At 40.4% G+C, this 16,551-nt stretch overlaps 1 protein-coding gene across 1 annotated transcript; it reads right to left on the bottom strand.

Moving 5' to 3' along the window:
* Nucleotides 1–2,610: 2,610 nt before the first annotated feature.
* LOC124279223 lies at nt 2,611–11,740 on the bottom strand. Its single transcript, XM_046715037.1, has 9 exons — nt 11,725–11,740; nt 11,487–11,519; nt 11,165–11,338; nt 9,168–9,437; nt 7,828–7,971; nt 6,030–6,148; nt 4,377–4,407; nt 3,845–3,896; nt 2,611–2,734 (listed from the first exon to the last, which is right to left on the bottom strand). Exons 1-9 carry the CDS (start codon nt 11,738–11,740, stop codon nt 2,611–2,613), a joined length of 963 nt encoding a protein of 320 aa, XP_046570993.1.
* Nucleotides 11,741–16,551: the final 4,811 nt, after the last annotated feature.

The raw sequence follows: 16,551 nt of genomic DNA, 5'->3' as shown, positions 1-16,551 counted from the left end.
GAGTGAGAAGCCTGATGGTAAAGTCCAGCTGTAGTCTGAGATGACTGGGATCTTGATGAGCCTGAATCCCGTCGTCTAGGTAGAACGCACTGCGTAGACCTCGATGATGTAGGTATGTGACTATGGGCTTCGTCACTCTTGTAAACAACCAGGGGGCCGATGATATTCCAAATGGCAGGACTTTCCATTGGTAGTGTCGTCCATCTAGTAGGAATCTGAGGTACTTCCTTGATTCCAGATGTATAGGAATATGCAGGTATGCGTCCTGTAAATCTATGCTGGCCATGTGGTCCAACGGACGGACGAGATGTAGTAGTTGAGGCAAATGAATCATGTTGAACTTTGCTGGTTTGCGTAGATAATCTCTGTTGAATGTCCTCATGTTGTAAATTAGTCAGAACTTTTCTTTGGAGTTTTTCTTTGGTACGAGGAAAACTGGGGAGTAGAATCCTGGTGAGATCTGGTCCTGGTCTATCACCTCTATAGCGTCCTTCTCTAGTAGAGATGTGACCGCTTCTTGTAGCCTCTCTGTCCGATGGGTTGCAAAGTTGAACCTCTGTGGTGCGTTTGTTAATGGAGGGGCTGCTTGTAGTTGTATATGATATCCGTCTCTTAGGATGTTGGATACAAATTGATCTTGAAGAATTCCCCAGTTCTCCCAGTAGCGTTGTAGACGTCCACCCACTTGGGAAGGTTGAACAGGAACGGCTGGGGGTGGAAGACTCCAGTCGTTCCGAACCCGTCCTTCATCGTCTATAGCCTCTGGCACCTCTGGGTGCCCTGCCTCGTCCGGATCGTCCTCTATAGTTGCCGGATGGGCGACGAAAAGAATCCTTTCCTCCTTTGGAGGTCCCCATTTTCTTTTCTCTTGCTTTCTGGATGCCTGCAAATTTAGATTTGCCAGAGTAGCGTTGGGACGTCTGTCTGATGACACTGGCTAGTGTATCAATGGACTTGATCATCAAGACTTCCCTAGATTCCTTAGTGACTTCCTTGGCAACCTCGTCAATCTCCCCTGCGAAGATGGATGTTGTAGACCATGGAGCTCTGTACAGAGTCTTAGTGAAGCGTTCACTCCAGTTACATGACGACAATAGTCCTTGTCTTCTAGCGAGCGTCAATGCTGCTGATATGGATGATAAATGCTCCGACATGAATTGGTGGTCCTTTTTCTGCGTTAGTAGGGCAGAATAAATCATCCGGTCTTCCTCTGCAGTAGAGTTCCTGAACTTGGCGATGAGCGTCTCATTAATTGCCCTGGATCTGTTAAGTCCGAAGAACATCCTTCTGGTCATAGTGTCTATCTGTGCCAGCTTTTTGTCATCAATCTTGTAAGATTTGGTCCGGGAGTCGTTGATGATTTTATAGTTCTCATCTATTTCTTGTGCCTTCATAAAGGGATCCATGTTATGTAGTGAGAACTTCTTTGCGTTGAACTGTGGGATATTAGGAGACTGGAACTTAGTTGCCTTTCTAAAGGCTGCATCCAGATCCTCTGGTACGTCCGAGATCGGATCAATTGGAGGTAGAGTGATAGTGTCCACATCATCGTCCTTCATTAGGTACGTAAATGCTTCATTCTCTTCCTTAGAGGGTGACGCTAGGTCCAGTCCATTAGCCATCCAATATTTTATCTCTGAGTCCGAAAATATGATACCGCCATCGTCCTCTGTATCATGTCCACTGGTATAAGATCGTTGAATATCCTTTGTTGGGGATCTGCGTGGCGATCTACGTGGCGATCTGTGTGGGGATGAGTATGTTGAACTACGTGTAGTTCTAAGAGGCGATCTGTATGGCGACCTGCGTGGAGGTGAGCGTCTTCTAGGCCGGGATTGCCTTCCTGGCAATGTATTCCTAAGTGGTGAATCCCGTGACGACCTGCGAGGTGTTGTTGACGCCCTTGAAGATAATTCAGATGACCTTCGCGCAGGTGAGAGATTTTGTTGAGGGTCTGAGTCCCGAGATGTCTCTCTAAACCTTCTAGGCGGTGTAGGTTTCTTCCTCTGTGAAGTGGGTAGCCTGCGTGAAGGTTCTTCATTAGCCTCATCATCTGATGACGATCTATTTGGTTCTGAAGAGCGTGCCGTCCTTCGCGCAGGTTTGCTGACGTCATGTAGTGTAGATCTGCTCTTAGTCCTAGAGCTAGATTCTCTGGTAGGCCTCTCAGATGTATCATCAGTGTGGGTCCTTCGTGCAGCACTGGATCCTCTCTGAGGTTGATGACTTGAGCATGAGAGCCGCCTGGCTGTCCATCATGCGAGGTTCTTTCCTGTGCGAAGCGCTTCTCATCATTTCCCTCGCTGCATAAAGGCCCCGGGGTTGAATGTCTGCGACGACTGTAGTGATGTCGTATCTGAGATGGTAGCGATATGGTCCAGGGATCGCTGTGCCTCATGGATCTCTGCTGTCAGTGTAGAAGGTAACTCGGACTGCGTAGAGAGGGCTGCTGACGTTACCGTTGCTGAGGCCTGCTTCCTTTACTTATGCTGTATCTCTGGGATGATCAACAACGGCTCATCATATAAGCCTCTCTCTTCCATCAGGACGATTTCGGCCGAAAAAGTCCTCGTAGTCTGTGAAGAACTCCCCGTAGAGCTGGTTGAAGCCTTAGGGGTGTAAGGCTTCTTCTGCGACGAAGATGGCCTCTTTTTCTTCATATGGGTTGAGGAGTTGTCCGACGTAGAAGACCTTTTCTTCGACGTAATGGCGGACCTCATCCCACGCCCATCTTCTGAGGACGCCTCCGGCAGGTCACTGGATGGAAGTATGTCGTCTGACAACGATAGACAGCTCTTTAGGGACTCAGCCGGTTTAGCCATGACTTGCAAAAGTCGTCTGGATTTATCCTTAGCACGCCTAAGTACAGAGAAATAATAATTATTAAATTCAATTTGTGTTAATTGCTGACATAATTTACAGCGAGAGCTGGAAGTACTGGGGCACAATAATAAATGCGGGTCTGCAGCAGATAACCTAAACCTACAACGAAAACAGGTTTTCATGAAATGTAAACAAACTGAACAATCACGTAAAACCGTGAATAAACAGTCAAATTACTAATAAATTTCAAACCATATTGTAGAAGGATACTCCCTGAAACCTTATAAAGGTAACTTATAGGGAAATAACTAAGTTATCAAAGGATATAGTGCCGTGTTGGAGACACAGGTGCTCTCCCAACCGTCCACTAGGGCGAAGAAGGAAAGAGTGAAGAGTGGGAAGACGGGTGGCGCCGTTTTCCCGCCAAAACCGAGAGGGAGACAACTCTTGGTGAGTAGTGATTTTACGTCTGCTTTTTTGAAGGGAGCTTCAAAAAGGAGATACAAGTGTTCCACTAACGTTCGGGAAAGGAAGGAGACAAGCAATAATACATGAGTCAGGATAAGGAAAAATAAGTAAATGTGTTAAACATATCTATGACATATTTACTGCGGAGATAACTTTGATATGGAATTTGACAATCCCGAGGAAGCCGGTAACTTATCCTTGAATATGGTTCAATTTTTTGTGAATTCGGAATCTCATTATTACTTACTGATGGGATAATATTCTTAAAACAGCACACCAATGGAAGGTGGTATGACTCAGTGCGTTGCCAAACTTTCCTATCGACAATATTATCAAATATATTTGAAGAAAGAATAAAATAGTCAACAACACTAGATCCAGAATGTGATATGTATGTCATTTTTCGCTGATGTCGTTACGAAACTTGTCGAACTTGTCATTCAACGATGACATCTGAGACTGAATGTGGTGTTTTAGGAGGTCCTGGGTTTGATTCCACGTCTCCAGATACAATGAGTAAAGTCATTATCAACAACAACAGGCAACATCCTACACGCATCCCACCGGGCATCCGTATACTGGGGTAAAAACAACGTGGTCGTCGGCTGTGAGGACAAAAACAGCCAATTCTAGCTCTCCAGAGACTTATATCAACATTCATGGTGAAAATCAAATACTTGGTTTACTTATCTTTGTTGATATGCAAATATGTAGCAAAAGCCCACTCCTTATATCACCATGGTGAGTTTAAATGCGGAGCAAAATCACAACGCTCTCCATTGATTTTTGGTCGCCATGAAGTGACACTAACTTTTTCTCAATTTTTGTTTATTGTCACGTGAAGTTTTAGATTTCCATTCTACCCTGCCTCACTATCAAACTACAATATTTGTAGACTGCAAAATGTTTCAAATTGCATGAAAATGATATTGTTGCCCTGAAGTACCTGTACATGAAGACAATTGCAATACAAAATGCAAGGGGTATTAAAATGTAACACTTATTAACATACTGTACCTTCATTCCATATGTTTTAAAATTCAACTTAAAACTCATATACGCATATACAACAAACTAGTGCTTACCGGATTCTGACACTGTGCTTCTGTTTGAAACCTGAAAATCAGATATCATGTATCATTAAGAACTGGCACCTATTGACTGCGTGCTAATAGTTTTATCTCATATAAGCATGGAAAGAATGAGCCTAAAACATTAATGTCCTTATTTTGATCAACATCTTGAAACAATGTCGCATAATGGTTTTGCTTTGAACAGTATTCCTTGTATGTTGTGTGTCAGCCTGTCGAAGGAAGCAAGGTCAGAGTGATGCAGGTCACAGATGTTTAGTATAGGAGAAAACATGCCCCGAGGTTTTGGTAGAGAATGTAAAACTTTGCGAGGGGAGAAATCCCGAGGGCTTTAGCCCTCTGTTTTGGTAGAGATGAGGATTTCCCTCCTCCCTAGGTTTTACATTCTCTACCAAAACCGAGGGGAAGTGTTTTCCCTAACATATAAACCGTCAATGATGGATAATTATAATGTAGATGATCATTTAATGAAGCTACATAACAATAACTGAAGCGCAAGTAAAATAAATTTAATGACAGTAACTATAAATAGATAATTCAGCCCCAAGGACTTTGTTGGCTCGGTGGCTGTGAGGTAGAGCATCTGCTTATTAACCTGATCTATACGGTTCTAATACTGATTGGGAAAACATTTGCACTTTGAAATTGATCTTGGACGATATTTTTCAATTGATTTCAAACACTCATATATCATTTGAATGTTGATGTTCATATAGAGTTAGGAAAAAATAAAACCTAGATGTTTACTGCTGAGATGAAACAAATTGTGGCTTGGTATTAGGCTGACGAAGCATGAATATCATCGTGGCAAACAGACACAGCGATATGTTTGTGATATGCCCACCAGACTCCACTGGGCTACAAGTGTCCCACAGGCTTACTGTTTCATCACAGTGGTTCTGTCCAGCATCACTTACATCTCTACTCTCGCATTACGCTCACATGCTGAGATATAACTGGTTTACTGTTGAAAGGCATTTTCAGTCAAAGTTACTCACTAACTCTCATCCTAAGAGCTATAGGGAATATGTCACTCATGACTTCTTCTTCTGGGCAGGATGAGTCCTACCTCTGAGCCACATAACTACCCTGACTCTGGGATCTGCCCTGGGCAGGATGAGTCCCTACCTCTGAGCTACAGAACTACCCTGACTCTGGGAATAAGTCACACATTATCCTTTCTTCTGAGCAGGATGAGTCCTACCTCTGAGCTACAGAACTACACTGACTCTGGGAACAAGTCACACATTATCCTTTCTTCTGAGCAGGATGAGTTCTACCTCTGAGCCACATAACTACCCTGACTCTGGGAATAAGTCACACATTATCCTTTCCTCTGGGCAGGATGAGTCCTACCTCTGAGCCACATAACTACCCTGACTCTGGGATCTGCCCTGGGCAGGATGAGTCCTACCTCTGAGCTACAGAACTACCCTGACTCTGGGAATAAGTCACACATTATCCTTTATTCTGGGCAGGATGAGTCCTACCTCTGAGCTACAGAACTACACTGACTCTGGGATCTGCCCTGGGCAGGATGAGTCCTATCACAGAGCAGTAGGGCCCCATCCTGCCTCTGGAAATACATTAGTCATGATCTGTGGGAATTACTCAAAAATGTTCTTTCCAAGGTATGTCGAGTCTCACCTCAGAGCTATAGGACTGTCCAGAGTCCGTGAAGGAGTCAGAGAAAGATCTGGTCCCTTGCCGAAAATAATCATCACTCTGTTCCTTTTTCACTAGAGAGTATTTTCTCAGCCATTTTCCTGAAAATATGCAAACAATGGGAATTATAGACTGTAAACTCTAATAACAAAGGATTACATATTCTGGCAAATAAATGTTGCCTATGAGCTCATCACTTCAAAACTGGACAGATGATGAGTAGTTATTTGGGCAATGAATTAATGTAAGGCCCACTGACGTGGCAATTTAATTAGTTTTTCACTGAAGTCAAGGAATATAAATAAACAATGACAATACCCATCTCCACAGTAGATGTCTGCTCCACATTGAGACAATAGTACACTGTCTTATAAGCATGGGTTTATGAATCATTGTAAAACAGTCATGGTATCAGTTGGTTGCAACCCAGCACAAACACATGTAAAGGCAAGTCAATCAGTGGCGGCGTGTGGTCCTGTTTTTCAAAGCTCAGGTACCAAATCGGTGAAGTTAAGCAGCGTCGAGCTCAGAGAGAGTCCTTGGATGGGTGACCGTGTTTGGCAGCTTGACTCCTGAGGGTTTCTAGGACGTGAGTCCTGCCCCACAACGAAGCACATGTGACACATGTGGTCTCACCTTAGGCAAGTGAGTTTGTTCAAAATTGACTCTGTTCACCCAGCAGAAAATGGGTACCCGGTGCAAAAAGTCATATGACTATAACCTTCTAGCGCCTAACAGGCAGCTTGGGTTATCCGGGGTAATAATGTGCTGTGCCTTGATTGTTAGCTCTATGAGCATGCCTAGTGTGGAGTTTGGCGCTATATAAATGGACACATTATTATTATTAATAATTTATTTAAAAGAAACAAACGCACACATTGTGCAAGTCAACATTGGGATTTGCATCAGGAGTGATTGTTGTCAGTGATGCATCACATAACAAAGGGCACTGACACAGTATCAAGAAAAGATTTTGTTTTGAGCATTGTTGTGATTTCAAGCTTCCTCTTTTTTCAGCCAATAATGACAAAGTGACAATGAGTGAAATCAGCCAAATAATGCTGATGATTCTGTCTTCTGTTAAACTATCTTGATTGTGTGTGTTGTGTGTGTTAATGTGTGTGCTGGGTGTGTAAATGTGTGTACTGTATGCTCTGTGTACTAAGTGTAAATGTATCGACTGTGTTAATGTGTGTACTGTGCTGTGTGTAAATGTGTGTACTGTATTCTTAAAGTGTGTAAATATGTGTGCTCGTGTGTGTATATGTGTGTACTGTATGCTCTGTGTAGAAAGTGTAAATGTATCGACTGTGTGTAAATGTGTGTACTGTGCTGTGTGTAAATGTGTGTAATGTATGCTAAAGTGTGTAAATATGTGTGCTCGTGTGTGTGTATGGGTGTACTGTATGCTGTGTACTAAGTGTAAATGTATCGACTGTGTGTTAATGTGTGTACTGTGCTGTGTGTAATTGTGTGTTGTATACTAAAGTGTGTAAATATGTGTGCTCGTGTGTGGCTATGTGTGTACTGTATGCCCTGTGTACTAAGTGTAAATGTATCGACTGTGTGTAAAATGTGTGTTGTGCTGTGCTAATGTGTGTTAATATGTGTGCTAATGTGTGTAAATATGAGTGCTGGTGTGTGTAAATGTGTGTGTAATGTGTGTGTACTATGTGTAAATGGATATAATGTGTGTTAATGTGTGTACTGTGTGTACTATGTGTTGTGAATCTATCAATGTTTCAGTGTATGCTGCAAGTGTCAGTGTGTATGGATGTACCTCGAGGCTCATCCAGAGTGTTCCCAACTTTGTCTAGAGAGTTCCTGCGTGGGTCAGAAGGGCTGAAGGGGATATTGGCACCAGTAAGAGTCGTCTGTTTCCATTCTTCCAATTCGACTACAGAGTGTTCAAATACTGGTGTGTCTGAAACAGTTTCCAGAAACATAACATATTGTTTGAAAGCAGCATATCTCTGACTAGTAACATAGAAAAACGTTTGGTGAATAGCTTTTCTTGACATTCAGGGTCATCGGTCAGGTTGTGGCCTACAGGATGGACAGTATGAAAGTGGCTTGTGTGACATCAGGTGTTGGCTGAGACTATATCGAGAAGGTCATTGAAAACATTTCTTCAGAAATGGAAAATACTTTTCGCTTGGTGAAAAAAAGTGAAGGAGTTTAGTTTTACACCACACTCAGCAATATTCCAGCTATATGGCGGCTGTCTGTATATAATCGAGTCTAGACCAGACAATCCAGTGATCAACAGCATAAGCATTGATCTACGATGTCATGTCTGACCTCCCGATCCAGTTAGTCGCCTTCTAGATCACTTCTAATCCGGATCTTCACGGGTATGGACAAAATGAACATGTACATGGGAAGAATAATATTCTTTATGACAGTAACTGATGGCCCACATGTCCAGGCCTTTCCTCTACACAACACATACCTTAGAAAGTAGACAAAAGTGCATATATCACCCATGTTTCACTGTAATAGCAATGTTTTTCTATACATCCTAACACTGTTGTCAAGCAAGTCTGGTCCTGCTTAACAACGGAATAAGGATCTGTTGTTATTACAGCATAATTAAGATGTTGTAATCCATATTCCCTACTATGTTATCTGTCAACTATCAGATCACAGGGGCGGTGGGGTAACCTAGTGGTTAAAGTGTTCGCTCATCCCGCGTATGACCAGGGTTCGATTCCTCACATCGGTACAATGTGTGAAGCCCATTTCTGGTGTCTCTCACCCATATTGCTAGAATATTGCTAAAAGCGGTGTAAAACTATACTCACTCACTCATTCAAATCAGAAATGTCCATCCAATATACATGTCTTTCAGTTCAAATGAAAATTGCAGCTAAGATAAACAAGCCTGCCTTTTCTCACTGAGTGTAACACAAGAATCAGGAACTGATACAACTACAGTCAACTGGATGCTGGTATGAACTAGTGTTCATTAAATAACTGTTTTGGTCGTGAGTGTGAACGCTGCAGAGAGAGTAACAATATTCTCTGAGTGACATGTGGACAAATTTAGTTATAAACTTATGATATTTGGATATTATCATACAAATAGGTTTTACATCAGAATAATTATAGAAGTCCTACCTAATAAATTTCCATTTCCAGGACTAGTTGGCACTAAGGCATCATTTCCAAGACCAGGGGGTAGAGACTTGTACTGGTCTGTGACCTGGCTTTGAGCTTTAGTGGTTGGCAGAGACTTTGGAGGTGATGACTTCGTGGGAGATGTCTGATCTGGGCTGGTCGACTGTCCATGTGTCTTCCCAGGACTGGAAACTCGCTTGCCATTTGCGATTCGGAAGATGTTTTTGGGCAAACTACGAGGTCGTTTGGTTTTTATTTCGTGGATGCCCTCTGTGAACACAAAGCCTGTGATTAGGTATGCCAGCGAGTTGCATATGGTTTCATACATCTGTTCATCAACTATTTTGCCCAAATTGTCAACAATTCATATCAGTAATTGTAAATAACCTAGCAAATATTGTCAACAATTCATATCAGTAATTATAAATAACCTAGCCAATATTGTCAACAATTCATACCAGTAATCATAAATCACCTAGCCAATATTGTCAACAATTCATATCAGTAATCATAAATCACCTAGCCAATATTGTCAACAATTCATATCAGTAATCATAAATAACCTAGCCAATATTGTCAACAATTCATATCAGTAATCATAAATAACCTAGCCAATATTGTCAACAATTCATATCAGTAATCATATATAACCTAGCCAATATTGTCAACAATTCATATCAGTAATCATATATAACCTAGCCAATATTGTCAACAATTCATATCAGTAATTCATAAATTATAAATCACCTAGCCAATATTGTCAACAATTCATATCAGTAAAATTTTATAAATCACCTAGCAAAACTCATGTTAAGAAATACAAGTCAAAATAACAAGTGTTTGCCACTGATATATGGCAATGTCCCCGCCGCTAAAGAATGGAATATCTACATTTGCTACTTTTTATTTTTGGTCACATACAAGATGTCTGAAATGACTGGTGTCTGCAAAATCATCCAATGTAGGCTGTCAAATAATTGAAAACATTGGGTGCCATGTTTTATGAGATACCGCTTTTAAATAAGTTCGAAAGGTGGTCAATATGTCGTTGTGACCTTGAAGATAAGGTCAAGGTCACCCAAATCAACTGGTGTCTGGGAAATCCCCAAATGTAGGCTGTGACCAAATTTGAGTGAGTGAGTGAGTGAGTTTAGTTTTACGCCGCACTCAGCAATATTCCAGCTATATGGCGGCGGTCTGTAAATAATCGAGTCTGGACCAGACAATCCAGTGATCAACAGCATGAGCATCGATCTGCGCAATTGGGAACCGATGACATGTGTCAACCAAGTCAGCGAAACTGACCACCCGTTCCCGTTAGTCGCCTCTTACGACAAGCATAGTCGCCTTTTATGGCAAGCACATGGGTTGCTGAAGACCTATTCTACCCCGGATCTTCACGGGTCCACCAAATTTGAAGACATTGGGTTCCACAGTCCATGAGATATCAGATTAACAAGAGTTTGAACAGTGTTCAAACTGTCGTGGTGACCTTGAAGATAAGGTCAACGGTAATAACCTTTTGCCCATTCTCAAGGCCAGGTCATACTGTAACACCATAATCCAACAACAAGCCCTACTGTCGGCAATCAAAGCGAGCAAGAGAGTTTTTGAAATATTCTTCTTTGATGAGACATCAAGGACAGAAACACATAAAAAGGGTGAATGTCTCTCAAACATGCTGACAGATCTGGTTTCATATAGGATAGAAATTAGTAGGGTTTATTCTAGTTCATTTGAAACCACCAAATGAATTAAATTTTCACGTGACCAAATAAGATTTCATCAGGTGAAGATATTTTTATACTCTTAAAATGCTTGTGTGTTTTCATCTATACAACTCAACTTTTCATAAGGATATTTTTTAAATTCTCAATGAAACGCAGAATGTTTCCAGAAATATGTGATTTTTTAAATAGAATGATATAGGATCTGATTGTTCTTATCAAACATTGAGCGGTATACTTGATCAGCAGTCGTACTGCTTGATTAAGTACCTTCCCATTCCACAGTCTTAGACGTGTCTTTGGTTGCATCTCCACTAAGGCGCCGGTATCGGAAGTAATGATGTCGGTTGATCTCAAGCTGGGAGTCACTCGGGGAGTACCGTAAACGTTTCTGACGCCTCTGTTCACTCCGCTTCAGTTTCTCCACAAGGTGTATCCCAGCTCCTACAACACAAGTCACAGACATTAACCTTGGAAACACCTCATTGTGTTCACTGCGACTGCCTCTTACAACACAAGTCACAGACATTAACCTTGGAAACACCTCATTGTGTTCATTCCATCTCCTACAACACAAGTCACAGACATTAACCTTGGAAACCTCTCATTGTGTTCATTCCATCTCCTACAACACAAGGCACAGACATTAACCTTGGAAACACCTCATTGTGTTCACTGCGACTGCCTCTTACAACACAAGTCACAGACATTAACCTTGGAAACACCTCATTGTGTTCACTCCACCTCCTACAACACAAGTCAGACATTAACCTTGGAAACCCCTCATTGTGTTCACTCCACCTCCTACAACACAAGTCACAGACATTAACCTTGGAAACCCCTCATTGTGTTCACTCCCCATCTACAACACAAGTCACAGACATTAACCTTGGAAACACCTCATTGTGTTCACTCCAAATCCTACAACACAAGTCACAGACATTAACCTTTGGAAACACCTCATTGTGTTCACTCCACCTCCTGCAACACAAGTCACAGACATTAACATTGGAAAACCCTCATTGTGTTCACTCCAGACTGCCTCTTCCAACACAAGTCACAGACATTAACCTTGGAAAACCCTCATTGTGTTCACTCCAAGTAAAATAAGTAATTAAAATGAAATGTTTCACACCATGATTACAGACAGATATCATAAATTTAATATAACAAATTCAGACTGATTTCTTTGATATATAAAGTCAGCACATACGCTGTAAGGCTAAACAAAAACACTACCACAAATATCCTTCCCTTCAAACAGCAACACTGTTCTACATTACTAATGATAACATTACCATTCAATTATAACTTCATTCACTCCACAATTTGCTATGAATCTAATGATGATCAACTAAACATTTTACACCTGCTTCAAAGTTTTGTCTTGTGATCATGAACATCACTAAGGGAATACAACTAACTAAATTATCAGCTACAAGTCCCCAAGTAGAAACAACAATGATACAGCAATGATTTCAGCTGAATGCAATCTACTTTCAATCTGTCTCTCTTAAACCTTGTTCATAATTTGAAAACTACTGATATAAAATAATCAAAAGTTTATGAGCTCAACAGAGGAAATATAGCTTACACTAATTTGATCTAAACATACAAAATAACAAACATTTCAGAATGATAAAAGATATAATACAACACTTGCTTACAAATATAGAAAATATTGGACAGATCATAGTCACGCTCCAAACACAATCACAGTCCTCAATTGAAACATGATCTAACTGAAAACAAACAAACAAAATGCAAATGAAAAAACACTTAAACATTCCTTAATGAGGCGCGGGTTAATGAGTTTGGTACTGGCACAATATATTTGACCAACTGAAAGAAAAATCAGCATTTAATCATTACGAGTACAGCACAGGCTCAGTGAGTTTCCATAATTATCCCATTTGTAGTGTTTACTTATATCAAGGCTGTTTGATCATAATACCCTCTGACATCAGTATGTAAACCTGAGTCCATTTCTTGTTATAATTTAGTGTGTTATTTCACATTTCTAATATTTCTAAGTGCCAGCCAAATACAATCACATTCTGCCATTATCAATACAAATCTACACTCAAATGTTCTGCATAACAAGCGCAAATGGAATTTATAGCTCGCCTGGATAACAAAACGATATCCCCGATGTGCCTATGTCTGAAGCAACAGCAGCAAAAAAACACCATTCTAGTTACCTGTGTGACCATCGAAACTTTTGACGTGTCATGTGTCATGACAGCATGCATGTCAAACCAATTTGTCATCAGAACCTTGTTTGGAGTCTGATTCAAATAGACAGATGCAAAATTCATTCCTTTAAATGAGACAGTCTGCACAAGTATGGCCCCTAAATTGGATTGGAGGATATGGCAGCGAATGTGTCTATATAGGACAACCATACACGTCTCTGGAAAATCTAGCATGTAAACATATAGTTCAACATAACCTTTGACATGTGTTAAAAAGATCATTTTCATTGCTCATTCATATAACTGGTAACACAGCTCAAAAACTTGATAATCAGTAGACTATTCTATTTGTTAATCAATGTTCCTGTATGAAACCTTCCTTTGTTCAACAATGTTCCTGTGAAGTAACCAATGAAACCTTTCTTTGTTGCACAATATCCCTGAGAAGTAACCTATGAAACCTTTCTTTGTTCAACAATGTCCCTGAGAAGTAACCAATGAAACCTTTATTTGTTGCACAATGTTCCTGAGGAGTAACCTATGAAATCTTTATTTGTTGCACAATGTTCCTGTGAAGTAAACTATCAAACCTTTCTTTGTTCCACAATGTTCCTGTGAAATTACCTATAAAACCTTTCTTTGTACAACAATGTTCCTGAGAAGTAACCTATGAAACCTTTCTTTGTTGCACCATGTTCCTGTGAAGTAACCAATGAAACCTTTCTTGGTTGCACAATGTTCCTGTGACATAACCTACAAAACCTTTCTTGGTTGCACAATGTTCCTGAGAAGTAACAAATGAATCTTTCTTTGTTGCATAATGTTCCTGTGACATAACCTATGAAACCGTTTCTTTGTTGCACAATGTTCCTGAGAAGTAACCTATGAAACCTTTCTTTGTTCCACAAATGTTCCTGAGAAGTAACCAATGAAACCTTTCTTTGTTGCACAAATGTTCCTGAGAAGTAACCAATGAAACCTTTCTTTGTTGCACAATGTTCCTGTGACATAACCTATGAAACCTTTCTTTGTTGCGCAATGTTCATGTGAAGTAACCAATGAAACCTTTCTTTGTTCAACAATGTACTTGTGAAGTAACCAATGAAACCTTTATTTGTTGCACAATGTTCCTGTGAAGTTACCCATGAAACCTTTATTTGTTGCACAATGTTCCTGAGAAGTCACCTATGAAACCTTTCTTTGTTGCACAACGTTCCTGAGAAGTAACCTATGAAACCTTTCTTTGTTGCACAATGTTCACGTGAAGTAACCTATGAAACCTTTCTTTGTTGCACAATGTTCCTGTGAAGTAACCTATGAAACCTTTATTTGATGCACAATGTTCCTGTGAAGTAAGCTATGAAACCTTACTTTGTGTGGAGATACCATTCTTTTGTTTAACAATGTTCTCTTTAAAGCCATTTCAGTCAATTCCAGGAGATGAATTATCCTTTCTAATGAAAGTTCCTCGGCACCTATGTGTGCAAATATTGATTGCCTTGTCACTTATCTGAGGCACTCGCGTCAGGGAACAGGTAAGCTAACAACTGTGTTGACAATTCTTCCACATTATGTCTGTCCAAACATTCTAAACCATTCTCTATATTAAGCATATCATCTCTTACAGGAGTTTGTAACACAATCTCACTTATCATGTTTTTCACTGGATGAATGCCTACCAATGACACTACAGTTGAGAGTCTGGCCTTCATAGAAACTGATAGTTTCTTTCAAAACACAACTGACAGTGACAATGTCTTATCGTCTGTATTGGATATTTCTCACAAATCTCGTGGCTTGCCAACAGCTAAGGGAGACTTTGACAGAAATCCTGGATTCCATCAATTACACAAGAGCCAAGAAGGCACCATTTCCTCCTGGACATTCGATGGTAAATGTTTCTACTTACTTTATACTTGGGGCTATATTGGACCTTGATTATGTGGAACAACTTCTAACATTTACTGCATACATTAGCATTTTCTGGACTGATCCTAGTCTGTCCTGGAACAAGTCACTTTACAATGGTAACATTGACATTGAGCCTAATCAAGTATGGCTACCGCAAGTTAATTTATTCAACGCTGTGAGTGACACGTCTCTATTCTCATCTAGATCCTTCATTACGAGTCTAAATCATAATGGCACTATTTTCGCACAAACAAACGACATGTTCAAGACCATATGTGTGACTGATGCCTTTCTGTTTCCTTTCGATGAACAGAAATGTGAGTTAATCTTTCATACCTATCGAGACTATATCAACCTGCATGTTAACCCCATACGCGATAATGAATACACCTCATATATAAAGAACGGATTCTGAATGGACAGTGATACAAATGACAAGTGGAGTTGCATTCTTTAAGGGATATCCTTTCCAATCAGTGACCTTTACCCTTGAGAGACAAAGTCTTTTCTATGTGTTAAGCATCATTATTCCAATGGCCTTGACCTCCATAATGAATGCTTTTGTCTTCATCCTTCCTGCCGATTCAGGAGAGAAAGTATCCTTTCTGGTTTCCATCTTTGTGTCACATGCTGTGTTCCTCAACTTTGTCTATGACATCATGCCAAGGACATCCACCAGAGTTCCAAAGATCATGATCTATCTCATCTGTATCCTCCTTCAAAGCTTCCTGGCACTCCTGGCTGTCACAACAACCCTCAGGATCAGGAACAACCAACTCCAGGGAGATCACAAGAGAGTTTCAACTGTGGCAGACATAACAGAGGGGGGATAACTCCACAGAGGTGTCCAAGATGAAAGGTAGACTCCACAACTTGGATGCTCAGAAGATGGATAACATCCTCTTTGTGGTATTTCTATCAGCGGCCATCATCAACACTGTTGTTTTTGTTGCCTAACTCATGTCTATGTGCAACATAACCGCAGTTGGAAAGTTGTATATGTCTGTTTTGCACTTGTTTGTGCATAGAAAAACATTTTGGATATCTTCAGATATTTTGTTAATGTCAATTTGTCAGAGATTTTAATGCACTGATATGTCAAGAGATGTGCCACATAAGGTAGGGAAGCTATTGGATGCTTTGTGGTGACTGTGTCCAGGGAGCGGGAGAATTGAATACCCAGCTATCTGTCAATGACCATGTATTTCTTGACATCCAAAGGGCTTCTGACAATTTGACTGTCAGAAGATTTGTTTACAAGTTGACTCAAGAAACAGGAGAGAAAATTGATTCGACTTTGGATGTGGTTTTTAACTGAACCAACTATAGTTTTTTTGCTCTAGTTTTGGCAAAATTAACATGTATTTCTGTGTTGTAGATGATAGTGTTAATGGAATTAGTTTTCCATGTTATATGACTTTTGAATATTGTCATATCAAGTTATTGACATTGTTCTAGCAAATAATTGATACTTCTGTATCAAGCTATCAATGTCATATGTAGATATATATCAAGATCTCAACTCTGTTGTCGCGTAACCGCACTAGGCGA

Source organism: Haliotis rubra, unplaced genomic scaffold (assembly GCF_003918875.1).
Source record: "Haliotis rubra isolate DU_JTF1 unplaced genomic scaffold, ASM391887v1 Scf1068, whole genome shotgun sequence".
Classification (NCBI taxonomy): Eukaryota; Metazoa; Mollusca; class Gastropoda; order Lepetellida; family Haliotidae; genus Haliotis; species Haliotis rubra.
Note: the sequence above shows the minus strand (reverse complement) of the source record. Positions and strands in the feature narration are given on the sequence as shown.